This window comes from Trachurus japonicus, chromosome 3, assembly GCF_045865225.1.
Source record: "Trachurus japonicus isolate A0001 chromosome 3, Traja_1.0".
In the NCBI taxonomy this organism is placed as follows: domain Eukaryota; kingdom Metazoa; phylum Chordata; class Actinopteri; order Carangiformes; family Carangidae; genus Trachurus; species Trachurus japonicus.
This window is the reverse complement of record NC_140909.1, coordinates 31,228,666-31,253,562: the sequence shown is the minus strand read 5'-3', so window position 1 is coordinate 31,253,562 and position 24,897 is coordinate 31,228,666. Positions and strand designations below refer to the sequence as shown.

The 24,897-nt window shown below is 39.1% G+C and overlaps 1 protein-coding gene across 4 annotated transcripts in view; it reads left to right on the top strand.

Moving 5' to 3' along the window:
* Window positions 1-14,550: 14,550 nt before the first annotated feature.
* The window catches only part of LOC146990170 (uncharacterized), a 32,762-nt gene continuing 22,415 nt past the window's right edge, over window positions 14,551-24,897 (top strand). For 3 of the 4 annotated variants that reach the window (XM_085770034.1, XM_085770033.1, XM_085770027.1), the window contains exons 1-2: window positions 14,551-14,807; window positions 23,830-23,970. In XM_085770034.1, the coding sequence (XP_085626160.1) occupies window positions 14,749-14,807; window positions 23,830-23,970 (200 nt within the window). In that variant the 5' untranslated portion in view covers window positions 14,551-14,748. Of the gene's footprint in view, window positions 14,808-21,214; window positions 21,340-23,829; window positions 23,971-24,897 lie in introns of all 4 variants that reach the window. The other variant, XM_085770035.1, reaches the window with a different exon arrangement.

The window sequence follows — 24,897 nt, the reverse complement described above, 5'->3', positions numbered from 1 at the left end:
CATCACTATGTTACCTGGTGGATCGAACTCCATCACCCACCTGCTCAGTTAGTGCTGAATGGTTGGACACCATAGATGTAGATTTAGAAAGCCTTACAAATTATATTATATGGAAGATGAATCATACTCTGCAAATGTGTTATAAAACTTTGTTGATCATGCGTAGAAGACATTTTTATCTTTAACAGAAACTTTAGCAACTCAACTCTATAATTATGAAGTGATTATGTAACAGTGTATCAATGTTGCTTTATTTATCATCAAAAATCCTTTGAAAACTTGACTGTTTTCAGTGTGTAATAGTTGTCATTGTGTTGTTTTGTAGCAAACCCTCCTTCTTATATTCACAGCACTCTAACTGCAGAGTAAGGAGTTTCATATTAAAGTGTTCTTTCAAATTAAATATTGTTTCCTCGATCACTGTCAGTGTAAGAGTTTCTGTCAGTGCTTCATGAATGCTCAAACCTGAGTGCTTTAATGCACTGAGCGCTTGTTTTTTGTTGAATGCATCCGTTTACAGTTATGTGTGGTGGCCAAAATATATGGTGGCCCCCGAGAGCTCAGCTTAAAGGATAATTTCCGTTTTTTACAACCTGGACCTTATTTATAGCATAAAATACGATCATTTACTCACCCAGACAACTTTGGTGTCATTTGGAGTCGTTTTGACGAAATTAGCCCCAGTGGAGCGGCTCCGACCACTGCCCGGCTCATTCTGATAATAATCATTCCGCTTCAGCATTTGGGTCCATTTTTATCTCAACTAGCCAACTAGCCGGAGTCCAGGTTGAGGAGAGGAAGCCTGTGGAAGCTGAACTTCATCCAGCTGCCCATTTTGTTCTGACAAGTCAGAAACACGCAGAAACGAACCATAGCATTAGCGGTAGCAACAAGCTTTTTTTTTTTTTTTTTTTCAACATCATAGACTGTATTTTTTTTTTTTTTTTTTTTTAGAGTACAATATCGTTTTTAGACAAAAAATAGATATGGAACAAGGTAAAAGTCAGGCGATACGGTAATAAAAAACAAAACAAAACAATAACAATTAGAAGAGGAGAGAAACAAATAAAAAAAAAGAAAAAGAAAAAGGGTACATACATTGGTCACGCATAGAATACAGAGTACACAAAGATTATAATCATCAAAAATCCATAAAGTCATTAGAAATAATATTAAGATTAGACATTCATCAGGCTGTCGTAATACTGCAGAAATAGATCATTTTTTTTGTCATTTATAATTCTGAGAGACTTAAGATGAAAGTTGAATTCAAGTAGAAACACCTTAAACTTCGGTTTAGTTTTGAGAAATCTGTGTTTGTGTATAAAGAATTTACAGGAGAGAATTAAGTAATTGGTAATGAATTCAACAGACTTGTTGTTATGAGAAAAATAACAAAGAACATCTCTTTTGGTGAACAGGTATGAGACACTAAGAAAGTTAGAAAAATGATTTCTCAGGTCAATCCAAAAATCATGCACAACACAACATTCGTAAAATACATGAGCGATAGATTCCTCTACATCACAGAAGACACATTTACTGTTCACATCCATAAACTTAGATAGGAATGCATTACAAGGGTAAATTTTGTGTAAGATTTTAAGATGTATTTCTTTGACCTTATTAGAGATGCAAAACTTATAAGGCAGTAACCATGCTTTTTTCCATTTAACGTCATAAATTAACTCATCCCAGAAGAATTTCCCTCTTGGAGAACACTTATTTTTAACATGGATGGCGTTACGTATGAATTTATTATTACATTTTGGGCGACCATCAATAATTAGTTTAGGGTCAATTCTTCCATTTGTGCTGTATGAAAGGTGACATTTCATCAACTGTATGAGAAGGAATCGCCTGACATACAAGACTAAATTCTTTAAATCTAATAGGAAATTCAAAGGTTCTAAGAAAATCATTATAAGAAAGGAGATTACCGTGTTTATCAAATAAGTCAATAATAAAAGATATGCCCTTTGTATGCCAGGAAGGAAGATAGATAGATTTGTTTTTTACTGTGATATCTTTGTTATTCCATAGGAGGGTTTTATGAGGGGAAAAGTTGTGAACATAAAGAAGTTTCCATGCTAAGAGAGCTTGTCTGTGAAAGTTAGACATTTTGAGAGGAAGTCTAGAAGGACAAAAATTACATTTTAAGACATACTGTAAACCACCACATTTTTTAAAGATATTGCAAGGAATGAGATACCACAAGGAATCTTCACCATTAAGCAAGCATCTTCTCAACCAATTAATTTTGAAGGTGTTATTGATGTCAATGAAGTTGATAACTTCAAGACCCCCTTCAGACCTATTATTTGAGAGAACAGCTTTTTTTAATTTGTGCTGTTTATTACGCCAAATAAAGTTCAAAAAGATGTCATTAATATCTTTACAGGTGGAGTCTGAAGAGTACAAAGATAATGCTGGATATACAAAACGAGAGAGACCTTCCGCTTTGGAAAGAAGAACTCTGCCAATGATAGAGAGATCTCTTTGAAGCCAGTTGTTAAGAATTCTCTTAGTTAAATTTAATCTAGGAAGAAAGTTGAGATTTTGGCGTGTAGTTTGGTTTTTGCAGATGTGAATACCTAAATATTTGACAGAATCTCTAACAGGTATACCACAGATTACTTGGTCATTTGATTCATGAAGACAGAGGATTTCACATTTATTCAAGTTTAAGTGTAGACCAGAGGCTAGGGAAAAATATTCAATGGATTTAAGAGCAACGGGAATTTGATTTTTATCTAGTAGTATCATCTGCAAGCTGAGAGATTCTAATTTCCTTATTAAAAATGGAAATGCCTTGCATAAGAGTGTTATTCATAATGCTAATGGACATTAGTTCCACCACCAGAATAAAAAGAAAAGGAGAGATGGGGCATCCCTGTCGAACGCCTCTATGTATACAAAATCTTTTGGAGGTGTTATGGTTAATAATAATAGAACTGTTAATGTCTTTGTACAACATTTTGATAGCAGAGATGAAATTAGATCCAAAGCCAAACATTTCCAGGGAGGCGAAAAGAAATGTGTGTTCTACAGTGTCAAAGGCTTTACAAAAATCTAGAAATAGAATAATGGCATCTGAGTCAATAGAGTCAGCATAATCAACCAGATCAAGAGCCAGTCTTATATTACTGCTTATATGACGACCCTTCATGAAGCCTGTCTGTGTTTCATTAATCAGGGGGTCCAGACATTTTTTAAGTCTATTTGCAAATATTAGGGCAAGTAATTTATATTCGGTAGTTAGTAAACTTATAGGACGCCAATTATCTATATACAGAGGGTCTTTTCCAGATTTAGGTATTAAGGAGATAACTCCCTGCTTCATAGTGATCACCATTTCCTCTTTTCTGAGACATTCTTTAAATAGATTGAAGATAGGTTTTTCTAAAAGGTCCAAGAAGTGTAGATAGAATTCAACCGGTAGACCATCTATGCCTGGTGCTTTATTTTGTTTCATAGACTTAAGAGCATTATTTAATTCTGTAATTGTGAGCTCTGCATCACATAAGGATTTGAAATCATCTGTAACAACAGGAGCATGGTTACGCACTTGTTGTAGAAAGGTCTCACATTTGTCTCCCTGAAACTCGGATTTGTAAAGGTTTTCATAAAACGAAGAAATGAAGTCAGATATTTGAACAGGGTCTTTACACAAGGTATTATTAATATTTAGGACAGACAAAGATTTACGTTTATAATTTCTTTTTTCAAGAGCAAAAAAATAGCTACTGTTTTTTTCACCTTCCTCAATCCACTTAGCTCTGGATCTGATGAAAGAACCCTTGGCTAAATCAGTATATAATTTATCAAGTTCCAATTGAGTTGTTTTTAATTCCATTAATTCTTCATCAGAGTGATTATCTTTGTTTAAGAGACTATCAAGCTTAAGCATGAGGGTAGATTGCTTAAGAAGCCTGTTTTTTTTCAACTCCTTGCTACGTTTAATAGCAAGCCCTCTAACCTTGAACTTAAATAGTTCCCATTTGCTCCCATATGTTGATTCTGCATCTGAATTAAAACATTCAGACAAACATTCTGTGACAGAGGAATTGAAAGCTGAGTCATCTAAAAGTGAAGTGTTAAACTTCCAGTAACCGCGGCATCCATTAGATGAGTCAGAGGTTAATAACTTAAGAGATATCAATTTATGGTCGGTTAGAGGAGCGTGAAGATGACAAACATTTTTAACATATTGCAAGAGAGGGTGGGAGATAAGAAAAAAGTCTATTCTAGATCTAAGGGTCTTAGAGCCATTGCACCAAGTGAAATCCTGTATGTTGTCATTAAAGAAACGCCAAGCATCAACTACAGATAATTGATTACATAAAGAAGAAATTATACCATTTGTTTTAGAGCCCTGAGATATACGAGGGGGAAATCGGTCTATGAGGTTGTCAGGGGTCTCGTTAAAGTCACCTGCTAAAATCATTTGAGCATTTGTATACTTATTTTGTAACTCAAAAATCTTGCTAGTAAGATCAGAGAATAAGACCTTATTGGAGTTATGAGAATTATAACCGTATATATTACAAAGAAGAAAGCAGGCATTATCAATATTAACTATCAGTATCAACCATCTTCCTTCACTGGAAGTAACCGATTCAATAATGTCACCTCTAAACTTGTGAAGTAAAATCATAACACCAGCAGAGTGATTTGTGCCGTGGTCAAAGTAAATAGAATTCCCCCATTGTGATTTCCAAAATTTGCAATCAGATTCACCAGAGTGGGTCTCTTGTAAAAAAATCAGATCTGCTTCAGAGTGTTTACAAAATAAAAAAAGTGGTTTTCTTTTTGTTAAGTCTCTTAGACCTCTTACATTTAAGGAGACAGTATTAAGTGAGTTGAACTCAAAATTTTGCATGACCTTGTAAAAGAAATAAACAGAAGAAAGGACAGACACAAAAAAAATATGAAAAATGTACTAGTACTAAGACTAGGAAGCTTAGTGATAGTAAGGAACCTGAGCTTAAGGAACTATGCTGCCCCCAAAAACATGGCAGCAGTGACCTTTAAGTAACCCGTTGAACTGATATCAAGCAAAAAGTCATCAAAGTGAAAGCTTTCTGTTGAAAAACACAGACCCGGTGAAGAACAGTGGGTCAGTTGAATGTAAGAACGGTGAATGAGTATTGTGTAAGTCTTTTCATTCAGAAACAAGTCAATTGAGGTTATAGGAAAAAGTTTCAGACAGTTTATATATGGTGAAAGGCTAGCCCATGACACAGATGATAATGAAGTCAGGCTAGGCCAGGTATTCAGCCATTTTAATTATTTTTTATTTATTTATTTATTTTTTATTTCACCTCCAGGAAGTCGATCTTCTTGCCATCAATGTAGGCGAAGGGGCCTCTGAAAGATGCTCTTTTTCCTTCATCCCTGGCCTTTTTCACCAAAGGCCACAGTTTTTCTCTGGCAGCTGCATCCTCGGGAGTCAGGGCCTCTTTGATGCGGAGGTTGTTGTCGCGTAGGAATCCGGAGTTCTTCGCTTCCCGCCAGATGATGTCACGGTAGAATCGCATGGTGAATCTGACGATGACGGTGCGAGGAGAGCCGACCTTTTTCATGGTGCCCAAACGATGTGCGATGTCCACGGCGAGCGCCATCTTGTCACTAATTTGCGGTGCCACTTTGGAAAGAATGTCCATGGTGATGTGCCTTATGTTCTCCCCGTTTTCCTCCCTCACTCCGTGTAACTTCAAATTCCACAGTCTACTGTGACGCTGCATATCATTTAGTTTCATCTTTAGCTGAAGGTTTTCTTTCTGCAGCTTCTCTGTCTCTAAATCAATCTTCTGAATTTTCTCGCTGTGGGTGGTCACCTGATTTAGCAGAGACTGCACAGTAGCAGTGAGGGCATCCATGGCTTTGGCAGTGGCTTGAGAAGATTTTTCAATGGAGGAAAGTTTTTCGAGGATGACACGAGTTGCCGAGTCGTTGCTGTCGACTGCTCTTAACTTGGAAGGAGGGCTTTTGCTCGGAGTTGCAGGCAAAGCTTCAGCTGAAGAGTCATCATCCATGAATTCAGCCATGTTGTTGAGATCCGAAGCTAGCTCTGCCGTTAGCTCTGCCGTGTTTCTTCTTTTGCGACCCTTTTTTCCCATCAAAGAGAGAGGAAATAACGCCTACAGAACACTTTTTGTGTAAACTTCACAAAACAAAACAAAACGGGTCTGGGGAAACGCGAGTTTCATTTCAATACAGTCACATACTGCGATATTTTCGGACACGACGTTCAAAAACTCCCGCTCACGACGCCATCTTGGCACGTCCCCCCCGCGGTAGCAACAAGCCGCGCCGCACCGCGGTCGGAGATGACATCATCCAGATCAGAGGTCAGTAGGTCAACCTACAGACCCCGGATGTTGATAACATGCCACCACGGGCTCGGAGGGGAATAGCACCAGCATATCATAACAAAATATTGGTGAAATGAACGAGTTTTGCCGCAGATAATGCGTTATATAGAGGCTGCGCTTGGGTGCCCCGAGTACTCGCATTATACGGATATACGCGCCGCTCTACTTGGGCTAATTTCATCAAAACAACTCCAAATGACACCAAAGTTGTCTAGGTGAGTAAATTATCGTATTTTAAGCTATAACTAAGGTCCAGGTTGTAAAAAACGGAAATTATCCTTTAAGAAAAATGCAAACAACAAAACACAAGCATATTCAGAAAACTTCTCGTATTTGCAGCCCATGTTGTCAGATCGATGATGTTTATTTTGTTAGGTCGACAAAACATGAACTGGGTCCTCTTATTTTCTACAACAACAATAACAGTAAGGGTGGCACAGTGGTACGCACTTTTGCCTCCCAGCAAGAAGGTTCAGAGTTTGCATAAGTCTCCCCTGAGGTTAATTTTCAGTTCTAGTGTCCATACCGTATGTGAACATGTGGCCCTGCCATAGACTGGAGTGGAGACCTGTCCTGGGTGAACCCCACCCCTGCTATATGTCAGCTGGGATTGTTTCCAGTTCCCGATTACCCCACATGGATAAGTGGTATGGACAACCGATGCACAATAACAATGAAATAAAAAGAACAATATAAATGGGAAAATGCAAAACACATTAGATAACAGAGTAGATAACAGAGATGTATAGGGGCCTCTGGAAACAGTTCACTCAGAGATCATGGGGAAACGGATCATTTCTAAATCCTTACCAAATTTTTTTTTTTCCATTTCACATTCTATTTCTGTAATTGATTACATGATTATAGGCAAAACTATAGATTAAGGCATCTATTTTGGTTTAACTTGCAGGGGAAATGATGTATTAGTACAGTAATGCCTGTTATTAAGAGTCAAATGCAAACTGTGTGCTGTATGTCTCTGTTACTTTTGCTTCTGTCTGAGTGGAGATGGATGGATCTCCAAATATCTGATAATAATTTTGGGTTGCATGTGTGATTTATGCTTTGCCAGTGGACACATGTCAAAAAGACATGTTGAGGCTACAGTCCTCGCTGCAGACGGCCCTGGATGGAATCCCGCATCGAGCGGCCCTTTCCTGCATGTCATTCCCTCTCTCTCTGCCTCGCCATTTCCTTTCTCTCTCTCTACTGTGCTGTCCATTAAAGGCGAAAAAGCCCCAAAAATATACTGAAAAGAAAGAAAGACCCCCCCAAACCAGTTGATTGATTTCCTCATCAAATTATTTGCCTCTCATCCTCTTCTTTGTTTAGTCACATTTTGCGATGATTCTATCAGTTCCTGCTAGTTCCTTGTCTGGGATGGTAAGCATTCCTTATTTGTGTGGCTGTGGAGCTCTTCACGCCGTTTTAAATGTGTGGAGATGGATGAAGTGATTAAGGTGGACTGACTGTGAAGAGTCTGTGGTGTAATGGAAACACTGGAGATGAAACTGATGCCTGCCAATGATCAGAGTGTTGCTGTGCACAGACACACACTCACTGTGAAACCTTGTCAGCTAGACAAGTGAGTAACAGTGTTGGCAACCACACACACACATTCATAAGGTGTGTCCAATAAAACGGCAGCATCAGTGCGCTGAGAAGCTGCTGGGATTACTGTCCTGCTATCTTGGGAGTGAAATGTCTGAGACGAAGAAGACAGTCTTGGATTTTAAATTTGGAGACGGATACAAATGAAGCTTGAGGAGATGTGGAGGGAGTTAAAAGCTGGATGAGGGCTGTTGAAGGAGTTGATCCAGGCTCTGACTCTTCTCTTCTTTTTAACAGCTGATCCCTCACTGTGTTTAATGAAGCTGGCAGCTGTTCAGACGTGAATGTTTCACAGATGTGTCATACTCTTGTTATGAGCGAGTAGAGGAAACCTTACAGGAGGGCAGGGCCTTAGAAACCCAGTCTCTGTGAGCAGGACAGTGTTGACAGGAAGTGTGTATGAGTTTATGGACCATGTCTCGAACAGAATGCACAACAAATTTTTCATGTTTTTGATGTTTAATTTCATTGACCAGACAAGACATGACCTCATTGAACATAATAACAAAGCTGAGAGTGCAACATTTCACAGACAAGCCCTTCAAACTGAATAATGTTTGCTGCTAAAACTGCTGCCTATTACCCACAATACTCACATGAAGATATGAAACAGTTACCGGTCTCATGCTATACTGTTTCTCCTGGAGGATTTCCACCTTTCATGTGGCTGCTTCACAATGAAAACATTTTCTGTGATTCACAAATCAGAATTTTTTAAATGTGAAACAAGAGCAGCAAGAAAAGATCATTTTGAATAGTAGTAACTTAACACAGCAAATGACTGGCTTTAGGATATTCAGAGCCTGGCAAGCTGATCATGACTGTCAAGTTGGTGACAGTTGTATCATGTTTAATTTAGAATTCACATCTTATATAAATAGATATAAGAATTAATTTAATTTAAAACTCAAGAGAGGCAAAGACAATATGATATGGTATGGTAAATAGATGGTATTAGTGTCAAGTATTAATAAAACTGTAATAAATGACTAGACTTCTCTGGTTTCTAACGTGCAGTACAGTTAGATGTGCACTGGGTGGCAGACGTTTCTCCCAACTAGCGGCGAATGTTCCCACCACAACTTTGGCTTATATATTCCAGGTTCTGTTAATGTTTTTATCCAATGTTCAAAGAACATGATAATGATGTTTATTATTTCAAATAATGTTCCTGTATTGTTAAATGTTAACAAAGATAGAATGATTGATAAAGTGCTGCTCTTCATCCTGCTCACATACGTTTACAGCTTCCATCTCTGCTCATGTGTCACACACCAACACACACATGCGCACACACACACACACACACACATACTGTACGCACTGTTTACAACCTCAGAATGTGTTCACAACAACCAACCATCAGTCTGTCCAAAGACGTTCACCTGCAACTTACACTGACAAACTGTTACACACAAAAACATTTATATTATATTGTATTATATTATATTATATTTCATCAAGTTCTATGATACTTTAGTGACAATCGGTGGTGTCACTTTTCTTTTTATCCAGTTTCTACAGTTTGCAGATGTGTGTGTTGTGTCTTTACAGGTTCAGATAATGTTGGGATAAAATTAATTAATACTGTTAATTAGTTGATTTAAAAAAGAAAATCTGAAACTATTGTCCAAACTTTTCTTTGTGTGTGTGTGTGTGTGTGTGTTATATATAATTTTGATCAGTGTTTGGTTTTTATCCAAGAGATTGTGTGCAGAAAAGGAGAAAAAGAGTTAACTGAAAAACAGATGAGAAGTTACAGGGGAAATTGAGTAGTGTGGGGAGCTGACATGACTCATTCTCACCTTTGGAGAAATTGATGTCAGAGTTTTGTATATTTTATGAAGATTCAGACTCTGTAGTCTATTTATGTGTGATGTGTTGGAGCTGTTCGTCTCCTGCTCTCTCAGCCCTTAATTCCTCCAGTGCTGATCCATGACGCTCAGACCACATTATCCTCGTCCTGGGTTGCGCAGTCGCTCAGGCATTCTCAAAATTTATTACTGAGGAAATGTTGAACATATGAACTCCCTCGGCCTTCCTTTTTTTCATCTTCATAACAACTGGCAAGAGGGGGGAAAAAAACTCTTGCAAAGAACGGAGGGTGACTTACATTAAAACAATGTAAACTAGAGGCCAGGACAGACACTCACCTCACAATGTTTTCTACGACATCTAAAAAGAACTCTTATTTTCCACAGTTTTCCAGAAACACACAGGTTTGTTTGTATCACAGCTTTTAAAACATATTCCCCAGGCAGTGTTTCCTTCCCAGCAGTGAGCCACCTCCAACAAGCTCTATAGTCACTTGCATTGGATCTGCAGTGGCGTATTGCCGAGTGTACAGGACAGCTGGCAATGTTTACTATAGAGAGAAAGATTGACGGGATCTTTGGGCAGAGAGTGTTGTACAGAGCTGCATCCAAACTGTGTCAAATTGTTCAGTAAACCTATTTAACAGTTACACACCTGTCGGGATAACTGAGTTGAAAAAGGAGGGAAAAAACAATAAAACACTAGATTACACAAGGGCCCCAGATGCAATCAAAGAAGCATGAAATATAATGTAAAGAGCACAGCCAGGTTCAGTTCAGGTGACATGAACCGAAGAGAGACATCTGCTCAAGCTGAAAAGGTTTCAACCTTCAGGGAGAAATGTACGTGACGCAATGAAAATCAAAATCCAGTCAGCCTGTTTGCTGAGCGTTGCACAAACTGATACTGACAAATTCACTCAGCTAGCCCTATACACAATGACTGCATGAAGACAGATCAATCTGAATATTATAGTTCAAGTTCAATTTCACTTTTATTTATATAGCACAGTTAAAAAGACCTGTGACAGTTGTCCAAAGTGCTTCACAGAGCAGAGACAAAAAAACAAAAAAAACAACGCATGTACAAGAAACAGGAAAACATGCATGCCATCACACATTCTCACACACAGATGCATGTAGCACATGTACATATACGAACATATGCGCATACATACACATACACATATGTGCACGGCTACAGTAGCCATAAGCAACAGTGCAAGATTATGTTAAGATTACACATAGATATTTGAACAAAACTAGCCAGGATTAGAAGTCCCTGTGGATCCGAAGGCCAAGGAGAAAAGATGTGTTTTTAAAGCACACTTAAACCTCTCCATGGATTATAGTTTAAAAAAGATTGATTGTGTAATTTAATTTTAACCCATTTATTTTATATAAACAATGTAAAAATTTTAATAAAAGATTTGTATCACACGGTAGTATTAAGGACAAGACGTGACAAATGGAGCTAACCAAAAGTTCAAACAGGAAGACCTCTTCCCAGTTTTCCCGCTATCCTATCGCTCCACCCTTCTTCAACTAATTGCATCCTTTCTCTCTTCTACCAATCAGTCATTAGCTGGCTAATCTCTGCTGTCATCCAGCTGTCATTTCAGCAAAACTCTCAGCCCACCTCCATCAAGATACAGACCGTCTTTATCTGGATCTCCAACCAAGAAGTTTCCTCATCAGGCGGCCTCATGCTTCCCTACCACCAGTGTCGAGACCCGGGGGGATATAATCTTCTTCAGATGCAAGCTTCTCATCCCCATATCAATTCACTCAACTGGTACACCCTCTGGGGTCTAAGTGCCAACGTTTTTTTGTGCACAATGAATGTAATTTCATTTTACATATATGGATTTAGAATAGACTTTAAAATCCTTCTGTTGACTTAAAGCAGAAGTAAGCAATCCGGTCGTTTTGGCTAACTTCCTGTCAGCCGATGGAGTTAGCAGTCCCCGCCCTCGTCCCTACGTCACCACATTCACGCGCATCCCTTGGCTGCACACACAGAGAGGACCACCCCTTTATGCCGTTCTCTCTCCTCATTGGATAAAGGTTATAGGATACAAGGAAAGTTTTCTCCTCGGCTTACAGCAGAGCAGAGTGACTGACAGACCCGTGTTTCAGACCAAACACTCTATATAAGTGATTGCTGTCAGAAGATATAACTATTTAAGCCTTATATTAACTCAAACATTTCGCTTACTTCTGCTTTAAAAGGCTCTTAATGACAAAGCTCCATCTTATCTGAAAGACCTCATTATTCCTTACTGTCCTACCAGAGCACTTTGCTCCCAGAATGAAGGTCTGTTAGTGACTCCCCAGTGAATCCCAGTACAGGTCACATGGCTGTTGGTCCCACAAGAAAGCCTGAAAGTCTGAGCGACACATGAAAGTCGTTCAAACCTTCAGTGATTTATACTGTATGTCATTAAACATGAGATCTGTCTCAGTGTTTCCTGTGGATTTAGTCTGTCCAATGATGTTGAGAGCAGGGCTCTGTAGGGGCCACGGGCCAGACCAGCTGTGACAGGACTTCTTATCTCTGAAGACAACTCTTGATGTCCCTGCCTGTTCGGGGTCATTGTCCGTCTGCAGAATGAATTTGGGGCTGATCAGATGCTTCCCTGATGGTGTTGCCATCAAGTTTTCACCTGAAACGAGAGTTTACAGAGAACTGAGCTTCGGTTCAACTAGCCTACATAAACATGAGAGTGAAAGTGAGAGTAGTTTTCACGGGGCAATTTATCACTGTGTGTGTTGTGTTTCGTAGTTCTCCAAACTAAAACCGAAAACCCCTCCTCTGGGGAAACACTGGAGAAAGTGTTGAAGTTGGCGGCATCACCATCAGCCTCATGCAGAGCTGTTTCAACAGTCAGACTGTGTTAGAAAGCTGTGGGAGTGTTGCTGTGGCGACCGTTTTGTAGAGTGTTTGTGAGTGTTTCAGGCTCCCGCGGGATTTGGGATGGTGGGCGAGCGAGAAACAATGTGTGTGTGTGAGCGTTAGTGTAAATCAGTGTTGGCTGGAAGTGCCCGGGTGACCTAATGCACATCTGTGTGTGTGTTGGACTGATAGATGGAGAAAGTTTTCAGTTAGAGGAAAAGTTCCACTTTTGTCTTCGTGTTTGGTAGCCGACTGTCTTATCGTAGTGTCTAAACAGAAATAATCAAACAAGTAAACAAACACACAAACAGACAAACAGAGTGGGTGGGGTTAAGCCCCAGTCCTCCAATGACTCATTATTTGGAGACAGGTTTGTTGCCTCCAGCAGCTGCTCCTGTTCTGCCATATCTTATTCATAACCTTCTGAACAGTAACCAGATCCAACTCATTATCCCTTCAGCTGCATTTTCAGGCTGTTGCTAATACCTGAGTTTTGTACAGTGAGAACAAAAGGAACCGTTTTGCTGATTTAAACTCAGTTATCTGTTGTTTGCACACAGTGCTGTTTGCATTCTGTCCGTCTTGGTGTTTTAATTTTGTTTCTCGCCAATATCAATTAAACTTACCAGAAAGACAGAGACACAAGTTCAACTTGGACTCAGTTTGTCCTGTCCTTCCTTTAATATTCACTTGAACAACATGTATCAGTTTTTGCTTCTTCAGATGATCAGGGGTCGTATCAGAACTGGTGCTGACAAAGATACACAGTAAATATTAAATTACAAATTTTAGTATTTTTTGATTCATTGCTGTATTTTGAATGAAATGGATTCATTCCAATTATTAAGCGTATACAGTAATTTCAGATACTACTTTATCAACCCCACAAAGGGATGTTTGGCGGTTCACTCGCTCCACAATTTCACAATTTGCAGATTCACAATCAAATTTGCCTGTCAGCGGTTCCTACGTTTGTCACCACTTTTATTTTGCTGTTGTTTGTTTGTCAATGTTCTGCTGTCTTTTATGCAAATGTTTCAAATGTTACTCACATTTGATAGGAAATACAATATGTTCAGCAGAATAAGGGGCTCTCCACCCATTGATTGTTGTCAGGACAATGAATTCAGTTAGCCAACACTGTGATACAAACTGAAAATGAACTGAAAAGTACTGTTTCGACATCCTTAGCTCAGTTCCAATAGTCTTGTAAAAGTTTATATTTGTTCATTTGGGCTAAAACTACTTTATGAGCTCTTTTATACTTAGGCCATGATTGGGTCAGTTATCACCTGATTTTTATGGGGACAAGCAGAAATCACGCAAAGGTAAGACAGTGCAGTTAAAGGTAATGACCATGGATTAAAAGTTATATTGTCTTCGTTGGGGGTATTTGACCAACTTCCCAGTGTTTTCTCTTCTATCTTCAACTGAACAGAAGAAAACTCACAAATTTAGTCAACTGAAGTTAACAAATTAACTGGACAATGATCTAATTGCAGGTTAAGAAGGTTTGTTGAAATTAATACATTTGCCTTCCATGTTAGAGATAGCAAATATCAATATATATTATAAGAAAAGAAGTGGGTCAAGCTTCACGTTGCAGTCACTGTTGGGTTTTTAAAGAGCAGTGAGTCACACAGGGGCCGGTCTCTCAAATGTGTTTTTGTATATAAACACGCACAACTACAGTACACAGGCTCACTACGCACATGCATATAATATTGTTACTGATCCACTGTTATGATATCATCTTACTTTTCCCCCAGGGAGAGTCACGTGACCACTGTTAGAGTAAGGGTGGGTGGGTTAAAACGCTTCAATGAAAAACACATGGAGGGAGGAGAGAGCTGCCACTAAACAGAGGGAGAGAGAGGAGAGAGAGTGAGTGAGAGAGAGAGGGTGACATGAGCTAAAGAGACAGAGGAAGAAAAGCAGAACAGCTGTAGGAAAGGGTCTCAGACTCCAGAACCAGAACCAGAGGCTGTACACAACAACCACAGCAAGACCCTGGGACCACAGATCAGGACCCAGCCCAGTCCAGTCCACCATGTCAGAGTCCATCAGAAGAAGGAGCTCCAGCAGACAGCTCCTGCAGAACCTCATCAGGTCAGAGAGAAATGTGTTTAACACATGACAGCTTTGTTTTGTTCTCACTGGTACCTGCCAGATTGAATCATCAGTCTGCTGCAGGTGTGCTCAGCAGAATCTGATCAATTCTGTTGCTGATCAAGAATAAAAACAGACTGTGATGTATGCCATCATCATCACATAAGAAAACAATGATAAACTACTGATGGAAATAAACTTTACTTTTAGATAATTCTAAGACATTGTATTTTACTTTTGAATTCAACTTATCTCTGTTTACTTTTTTTTTTTTTTTAACAGAGGTAAATAATTTAGTTCCCTGCTACTCTGTACTTCTTCTAGATCGGAGGGAAACACTACTTGTTACTCCTTTCCTAGACTGTTTATCACATTTTAGAGAGGAAGAGAGAGTAGTTTATAAGTTTGACCAATATTAGCCTACTCTAAAAGGTTTCACAACGTCTCAATTTTTCCAGTTGTTACTGAAATTGACACAGTGTAATGACCCAGTGTTTCCGAGATGAAGGCATACAATTAACAAGTAAAGTACCCTAAGAACCCTAACTCTTTATTTATTTTAAAGATGGGGTAAGAAAGGCAGCAGCTGAACACTGTTGCAGAAGTTCCTGCTAACGTGCAGCAGATTTCTTTGTTTTCACCCTCTGTGCAGTTCATCACAACACAGCTCTATGTGCTTTAAGTCTGGAGACTGTGCTGCTCTTCCATCATGTCAATCCACCGTCTGGTTCTTTTCCTCCCATGTTGTGACTCATTATTGTGCTGTAGCATGAACCTCTGACCAACTCCTTCATTAGTCCCTTTTTCTCCACATTTTGAATTTGACAGCAGTGTACTAATAATGCAGCACTTGGCGTAGTAACACACTGACCTAACTCATCATCCTGTAGGAATTGTCTGGATCAACTTTCAAGACTTCATTAATCAAATTCTCACCTTTGTTGCAATTAATGTTTTTCACTGGGAACCTGAATAATGAAGTTGTACAAATTAGCTTTTCTATAACTCAAACCTATTTACATATCAATAAATAAGAAAAATGATCCACGTTTATAATGACAAAATACTGACAGGGTCGTTTAACCAAACATGTTCCTTTCCATTTGATATTTTCACAACTAATGTCTTATCTGCTTAATTTATTTTACAGTTAAAGTTAATACATCCAAAAGTTAATAAAATACTGAATGTCTATAGTGTTATGGCGTCGTTGGAGGACAAAACTTTCTCCAGACCTGCCAGAGAAGGATCGCTTGTTTTTCTTTCTCAGCTTTAACTGAACTCATTTCTTATCCACATATCTGCAGCCAAATTAAACCCAGAAAAAATGCAAACTGGAGCATAAAACACACAAAAAAGATAAAATCATTTTAAAATCCTTCATTTATGATAATGAAGTGTTTATAACATGATCACCATCAAATCACAATTTGAGAGAAAAAAAAAAGATAATTTGACCCAGTCCTGCACTATTGTAGTGTGATTACATTCATTTTGTCTTCTTTTGGTTATTCACAGTTTTTTTCTTTTACTTCTTTTTAACAGACAAAGGGGAATTTTACACTGATATGTTCACACCTGCTGTGAATACACTGAGTTTAAGAACTAAATCAAAATATTTATATCAATACAGAAACCGTCAACATCAACAGTTAGCAGTTATTTGGCATCATCCACAAATGTCCTTCACTCACTTAATATCAATACAGTGTGGAGGATAAAAAGCAAATTCTTCATTGTATGATTCAGAAGTCATGTCAAGAAATGTTTTGATATTTTCTAAAATGTGTTTTTGTGAACCGCTATGAGATGATTCTTCTGTCACCTGCGAGGGAACAATTATAACATAATGAAGTCATTTAGTATAGGCCGATGAACATGACTTAACTTGAATGAGGAACCTAATAATTTGCATTTTCATTACGCAGTAATAATAAGGTATGTGGGCTGTAATAAACTGTGCGGCTGCTTTTCCTTTTTTACTCTTTAATTACATGGTATGAAAAAGGCTGTTAAAACCATATGAGTTTGAACCACTTAGATTTGTTTCCCAGAGTTGTAGCATAAAAGCACCTGATATTTACAAAACCAATCAGAGTATATTCTCCTTTCATCTAAAACGCCCTGATTGTCTTTACCTCATTCCCACTCTCTCTTTTTCCAGAAGCAACCTGTCATTGTATGGAGACCTGATTCATTTAGTGAAATTAAAGGGTAAATCCCTGGGTTTCTGATAAATATAACCATCTGTTGTCATAATTTTTGTTCTCTGCTAAATTCTGTGTATTGGTTTAGTTTGAACACCTGATACAGTCTGTCCTGGTTGATCCAGCCTAATTTCATGAGCTGTTTTTCACATTTGCACCCGTCTCGTAACTACTGCTCCTTGTTGTCAGTGAGGTTGTTGTTTCCTCGATGATCGGTGGAACATTGCTGCGTGACTTCACCGAAAATGACACTGAACTCAGAGTTCAATGGCTTCTTTTATAGCTGCAACCTCCTTAATGGCCATGACATCATCTGGCGGAGACCTGAACCCCCCCCCTTTCCCACCCTACTGCACACACACACACACAAAGAAAATGCCGTTCCCCAGGCCTCCATTGCCTCATTGTGTAAATGGTGGAAAAAGTGATGCATATCAGAGAGATTTCCTCCATAATTTCCTCCTTTCACATTTATGCTTCACAGCATCATGTTAATATCCAGCAGACCTTCAAGGTACCACCAGACTAGCCTGCAGAGACAATGCATTGTAACAGCATGCCTCGTCTAAATCTTCTTGAGTTATACTTTTCCCGTAATGTCTCTTGATATTTGCAGGTCTAGACTTGTTGCTTCTCAACCCTGTCTCTCAGAAATAAAGTTTCTATTCATTTAATCTGCAATGGCAAATATGTTGTTTTGGAAACATAATCACTGGCTGGTTCAAGTCCAGAGGCAACATATTTTTTAATTTGATTTATTAATGACAGCACAGTCACCAGGAGGTCAGGAGCTGGATGGATGGTATCCAAACTACAGGACTGTGACACGCGCAGTGTTGGGCACGTTACTTTTAAAAAGTACACTAAGTTAAAGTCCCGTTCACTTACAGAGATTTCTTCCAAACTGAGGTCCCATGGTGAGCGTTATTTCCTGCTCCGCCCTGGTGTCCCAGCTCTCGTCTCTGCGGCACCACGACACAAACGCGCTCCGTAACCAACAATCTTTTGTTTATGAGGGTTACGTCATCCACCACTCCATGTAGGCTACTGTATTGATTTTTTGCCAGCTTTGTTGTAAACAAATGCACATGGCCAGGCAGAGGGTTAGCGACACAGAGGAAAAGTGACCAGACTTATATAGTTCCTCTCTAAACGGGTGTATTATTTTCTGATGGTATTCTTGAGTCAAGTAACGCTGATAACGGCGCATCTTATTGTCAGTAACTGTAATTGTGTTGTAACGGGGGAAACAGTTACTTTTTTGTTTACTTGTTACTGAAAAAAGTAGCGCCGTTAGTAACGTTGTTTATTTTGACACCATTATTCATATCACTGGACACGCAAGACCATGATTCACATCCAGAGTCTGGGTAACAAAAGCACCTTAAGGGTAAAGGTTTGAGGAAGATGATGGTTTAGAATAAATGTGCCTGCTGCCGCTGTGATCTGGGCCAGCACTGTAATCACAAATGTGATCATATTCTCACTGCTGGTCAGCTAATTAGCTACGTGATTGTTGATAACATTGTACTTGTTTGCTTCCAATGAGCCATGAGTGTTTGCAGTGAGGCCCCTTGTGCATTTGTTGTTGGAATAAGAGAAAAGGCAACAAGCAGCTTTGTGACTTTTTGGAAAAACCTTAGAAACTTAGGTGTCCATTCTGCAAAGTTTTCAACTTTGACCACCTCTTGTTCTGTATTAACCCAGCCCATGGATCTTTGTAGCTGTCCAACCAGTCAAAGATGCAGGAAGTAGCTAAGTATAAACTGTGGCATTAATACAAAGACTTATTTGCTAATGTCTTTCTGTCATGGCACCAACCCTTAGAATGGAGAATCAATTTAAAAAGTCATGTCACGCTTTGGTGAAATGGTTAGTTCACTATACTACTAAAACATGCAAAACCACTGACATGGTGCTTTGAAGATTTCATATTCCTTCCTGTTGTTGCAGTGATGATGAGGTCCAGACAATGAAACCTGTTTCCCACTGGACCCATTTCCACCCAAATAATGTCCTGAGTGAGAGTCTGAAACAAGCCTGTCACACATCAAATCGATTTACAGTGAACTGAAGACTGGCTCCTGCCAACATGGCTCCCACTGCATCTCCAGTGAGCATGATCTTATGTAGGTCACTTTCCCACATAATAAGGACCGCAGTCTGTTTCACTCCCAAATGTCCATGACAAGTGTCCTGATCGGCCTTTTATATTAGGATTTGTCTTTTTGGATATTAAAGATGCTTTTTGTGATGATCTCACCAAGACAAATGTTTGATGAGCGGAGGGGTTGACATGCTTGGAAAATGAATCATATTTTTAGGTGAAGGCATTTGCATTTATTCAACCGGCAGCTGGCCAGTACAAAGATAAATGGTCCTCATGTTAGATGCATTCTTTTAATGAAAACCGTACACCATTAAATTCACAAGCTGCGTTTACCAGCAGATTGTTTCTAATGTTTCCAAAGAGAGTCAGACCTCCCAACAAAGACAACTACCTGCCAAAGATATACCAAATTTTAGAATGACTAGAGTTTCTCACCTTCTCCAGGCTTCTCACCTTTTATATACTGCCAAACTAAGTGCCAGCTGTAAAAGTGAACACATTACAACCTTAAACGCTGTTAAAAACCCACTTGATTATTGTGTGACAAAGTTTAGTTTGCTTTAACAATGTGGTCTGTGACTCACTGAGTCATGTGTTTTCTTTTGCTGTGGCAGTGTGTTAGACTGCACAGCACAAAGAACCAAACAAATTTATTGTGTAAAAAAATGCATGTCATCAATGCAGTCATCACAGAAAATCAAGGGTTTTAAGGTATTTTAAAGGGATGTTTTATCTCCACTGCATCTCAGCACATTGTCTTACAGTGACTGCAGTGACACACAACAACACTAGTGTAGTTACATTGATCTATATCTCTCCACTAAACCACTACTCCTGTTCATGGCTCCTTTTATTCTCAATTAACAGCTAACAACTACTGTAAATCCTACTGAACAATGTCGCTCCCTGCAACCTTTTAACTCCAGTTTCTTAAATTCAATGTAACTTTAGACTTTTCTCTGCTCATTCTCCTTTGTCAAGCCATTTATTGTTTTAGAAATGTGCAAGTAAGGCAAAGCAGACAGGCCTCATCTAAATCGACTTGAGTTTCACTGTATGTTTTGATGCAGGTAGTGAAATCTGTCTCATAGAAAAACTGTTTTTACACAACTCTGCAACAGCAAATATGTTTTTAGGAAATATAATCTCTGTCTGGATTAAGACCAGAGACAACATATTTCAAAATATTTATTAATTCATGTATTGTTGGCCTTACCTGTAGCATGGATTGTTGTGCATCTTAATGAATATGTGTCTTTTTTTGTGACTGTTTCTAATTCTTTGAACATTGTTGTTTGTCCCCTAAAACGGCAAAAAAAAGTCAAATATAATTTACAAGGATGGATGGGTATCCATCTCTCCATAAACATTTCTGTCACAGTAAACACTTTGTGTAGAGTCTGTTTTTATGAGCACGTACATGATTTATTGTCATGTATTTCAAACTTTCGTTCAGTTTGACCAGTAATAACAAAACTGCACAGATGGAAGAAACTCATCCAGGTTGTTCCGTTCACTTTGTTTGGAGGTACTCAGTCTTTTGTGGTAATTTCTCAATGCATATGAAACTGAGGTGAGAACAGTGATGGAGGTTTACAAACAGTACTGGAAATAATGACCTTAGCTTTCTCTTTGAAATAAGTTTATTTCTAAACTCGCTGATTCCCTGATGTCTTTTGCTTCTTTTCCACCCAACTTATTTTCATCAGTGTTGCAGTGAACTTGTACCACCCCATCATGACTGATTAAAAAAAGGGTCCATTTGTGATAAACTGGATTTTTCCCTTAAAAACAATGACATAAGACTTTGGAAAAGTTGTTTGTAGCCAACCAAAGTCCAACAACAGTTTCTGGTTTCAGCAGTGGACGATCTCTTGCTAACAGCCGATCAGAGGGCTGACTGAATATTTCCAAAGCTCTTGTTATTCCAGTTTTCTGACAAGATGTTCTCCAGACCTCCATAAGTATGATGGCGATCCGGAGGTCTGCAGGATTAAAATCTCTCTCCATCCTCTCTCCTGCTCCTCCTCCATCTCCTCACCTCCACCCTTCCCCTCCCTCCCGCTTTCTCTCTCTTTGTTTCTCTCCAGAGATTGAAATTAAGTGAAACAGCACAGCAGCTGGCTCAAGCTCCACCAGATGTGCTTGGACAATAAAAAGAGTTATTGTTATCAAGCCCCGCCCCCTGGAACCTGAAGCCGATCATACAGAAGAAGTGAATGAGCTTTCTATTTAAGACAAACTCATTTTTTCCTCTGATTTTTCAGCCCACTTACCTGTGAAAAAACCTCACACAAAGTTTTCCATAGAGATTTCTCAGTCTCAATCTGTCAAGTGATTAATGAGCAGTTGGGCATCAAAGTGGTAGGTACAGCATATGGCATGATTAAAATGTTCATTTCTCAACAAACATGTACAGAAACACATATATCCTGCTCATGCTACAACATTTGGTGCTGTTTAGACAAGGGTTAAGGTTAGTGTTAGTGAGTGTTTCCATTATGTGACATGAGTTTGTTTCAGCTGCTGTCAGCTGAAACAAACTCATGTACCACAACTCGTGGTACTTCTCAGTTTAACATTACATTCGTATAAAAGTAAATATCAAATGTTTTTCAAGCATTAATAATAGAAACTGAAGTTGCCCTTCACACTGTGCAACAAAATGTTCACGCAATTTCTCAAATGCTTGTTGGGTCCGTCACAGCAGGTCAGTAAGTCAATTAGCTTCTCATATGATAGTTCAAATTTTACATTTAGACAGGGAATGGTTGCAACATTTTTGGCACTTCTGTCAGTATCTCGAACCTCTTTTAAAGGACAATTCCGGGCAAATTCAACCTGCGGCTATAGTTTCCTAATATTTTCGGTGTAAAAGGAGGATTCTGAAGATTTTCTTTTTAATTGCTCCTGTTTTGCAGTAGTTATGTCTGCCCCTGTATCGCTACGGATGCGGGGACAGACAGAACTACTGCAAATGAGGAGACATTAAAAAGAAAATCTTCAGATTCCTTCTTTTCACCTCAAATATTATAGGAAAATAGCTCCAGGTTGAATTTGCCTGGAATTGCCTTTTAAGTCACTGCAGTCAGAATTCAATTTGATGTAGTTGCCAGTGTCTGCTGCTAAATGGTACAACTGTAATTCTGCAGCGCAAACAAAAAAAGTATGTTTGGGGTTGTAGTTAAAGGTTGAATAAGGAAAAGCTATATTTTTTCAAAAATAATACATCCACGGGGCGTTTAGAGGGGTGCAGAATACAAGTATTGCTTTTCCATAAAAAAGGGGTTTGACAATGACCATTACATTGTACGAGCCAGTAGTCGGCACTTCTCCGCTGTTTTAACCCTCCTCCCGGTTGTGTGCATTTGTTTTCAAGCGGTGGGTTGATGGATATCATGTTACAATGTGTGTATTTGTGTAGTTTTATCTGTCATAAACAAGAGATTATGGTTCACCGGCACGTTTGTGTTGCGGACTCCCGGTGCCACCAAGAGTTTGTTTTTTTGTTTTGTTTTTTCACCAAGACTAGAGCTGTGACACCGGGTCAGAAACTCTGATCATGCAGGTTTGGTTTTCCAGTCCAGGACTGGAGCCATGACTCATCATCTTTGTTTGTGACAAAAAAATAATAGGATTTTGGCATCCTTTTGATTTACATAGTACTTTCATATTTAGCTTACAAAGTGTTTCATAAGGATAACATTAAACAAGCAACAAACCATGCAAAGATAAAGAGTTGTTAAAAACAAAAGTAGACACACAAGTAAGAAATGTTGGAAAATGTGTGAAAATTTAAACAGGATTTTTCTTTTTACTTTTACTGTCTGTGAAAGAAACGTGTTTTAGAAACTATTTAAAAGAAACAGGAGTGAACTGGGATGAGCTGGAACAAGTTATATGTTTTCACCCAACATCAGCTCTCTAACAATCTTGTGTTTCACTGGGAGTAAATCCCTGCAGCCGGATTCAGCATCTGGTGGAGAGCCTGATGTCAGGAGAGCGGAGGCTGTTACAGCAGCAGTTTAACGATCATGCTTTCAGAATGAGATGTTCCACATCCACATACTTTCACCCTTGTAGTGTATCTGTAACCCATAAGGGGGGAGGGATTTACGAAAACCAGCTTTCTAACCATCATGCTCTGTGTCTCTCACAGCAGTAAAGTTTAATATATTTCCAGATGATCAAGTAAAATCAAACACATTCTGTAAGATTATTTGAAGCTGAGAGTGATCTGCCCCACTGTTGCCACTCCAACTCAAACGCAAAATTAAAAATGCAGATGTCGGTTTGTGGTAGTCAACCACTCGTCACTCAAGGTGACCACACCCTTGATTTTTTCATATCTTGAAGCCTTAATAAATCTAAACCAAAGCTGTTTCTGTACTGAGCTGTAAACATGTTTATTTCTGCTGTAAAGTTGGACATTTCAACATGGGAGTCTATGGAGACTGATTCACTATTGGAGATACAGTCTAGTGGTCAGTAGAGGAACTGCAGTTTCTGACACTACTGCACAGCTTCATCGATCAAAGCAACAGAAATATAGCCAATATGCCAAAGTGAAATTCACTTTATGGAATATTTCAATTTTGAGTTTTGAATACGTAGCTGGACTGTGTGAATACATAAACTTGAACTTGAACTGACCCCTGCAGCAGGAGTTGTGCTGATGGTCTGTTGCTGTCTGTGCTGACTGCAGGGTGACGGCCCAGCGCAGCCAGGAGGACGCTGAGGAGGTGGAGAGGGAGCGGAGGAGGAGAGCCAGGGAGAGGCAGAGGGGAGAGGGCAGCCCCCCCCGTCCAGAGCCGCCCCATCACAACGACGTCACACAAAACATGGAGTGAGTATGACTTCACTTGTCTCATATTGAGTAAAGCTGAAGCTGAAAGAGCTTTTCGTCCCGTGACTGATGACCTCAACACTCGATGCTAAAAGCTTTATAGAGCGAGAGTGCATAAAAGAGCATGTAGCTACTAAAAATCCATTTATGTCCATGCATGGCTGAGTTTAGCTAAACAGAGGTTTACAATTATTTTTAATAGGCTAGTTATTAGATTACAGTTATTTTTTCTAGTTTAGTTTTGTCACACTGTGCCTGCCACGGGGTTCTCTCATGTGCCACACTTAAACTGCTACTCTACCCTGTTTAAAACAAAGATTTTCACCTCACTAATAGGCTACAATCCGTGTCCATGTTCGTGCATGCATACGGTATGCAGTCTGTCTGTGTGAGCTGTCAGTAATGACTGAGGAATGGGTAATGAATGATCTATCAAAATTTAAAGAGCAGTAAGGAGCCGAAAGACATCTGATTTACCAGGCTGTATAAAAACCTCTGACTGGTGTCCTTGCTTTTAAAACTCAGTCTGAATGATCTGATCCTGCGTGTTGAATTCTGGTGGTGAGGCGAAACATTTGTTTGTGTTTAGATCACAGATTGGATGCACACAAGGCAGTCTCAGTCCAGACTGTTCTCGTTTGTGGTTCCCCGATGATGGAACAAGCTACCAGATGTTATTATTATCTTCTTGAAGATTCCTCTCTTCCTAGAGCACTTCCTCTCATAACACCTAACACCATAAGTAGGGCTTGAATATTAGAGGATTTTTGGAGCCGATACCGATACTGGGGAGTAAAAAGTTTTATTAACCAATGAATCAGTTGATCATATTTGCATAAACATTTAGCAATGATAACTTTAAAAATGGCCTCAGTGCAGCACAGCAGTAAAATAATGGGAAATTGTCAATAAAATACATGAAAATAA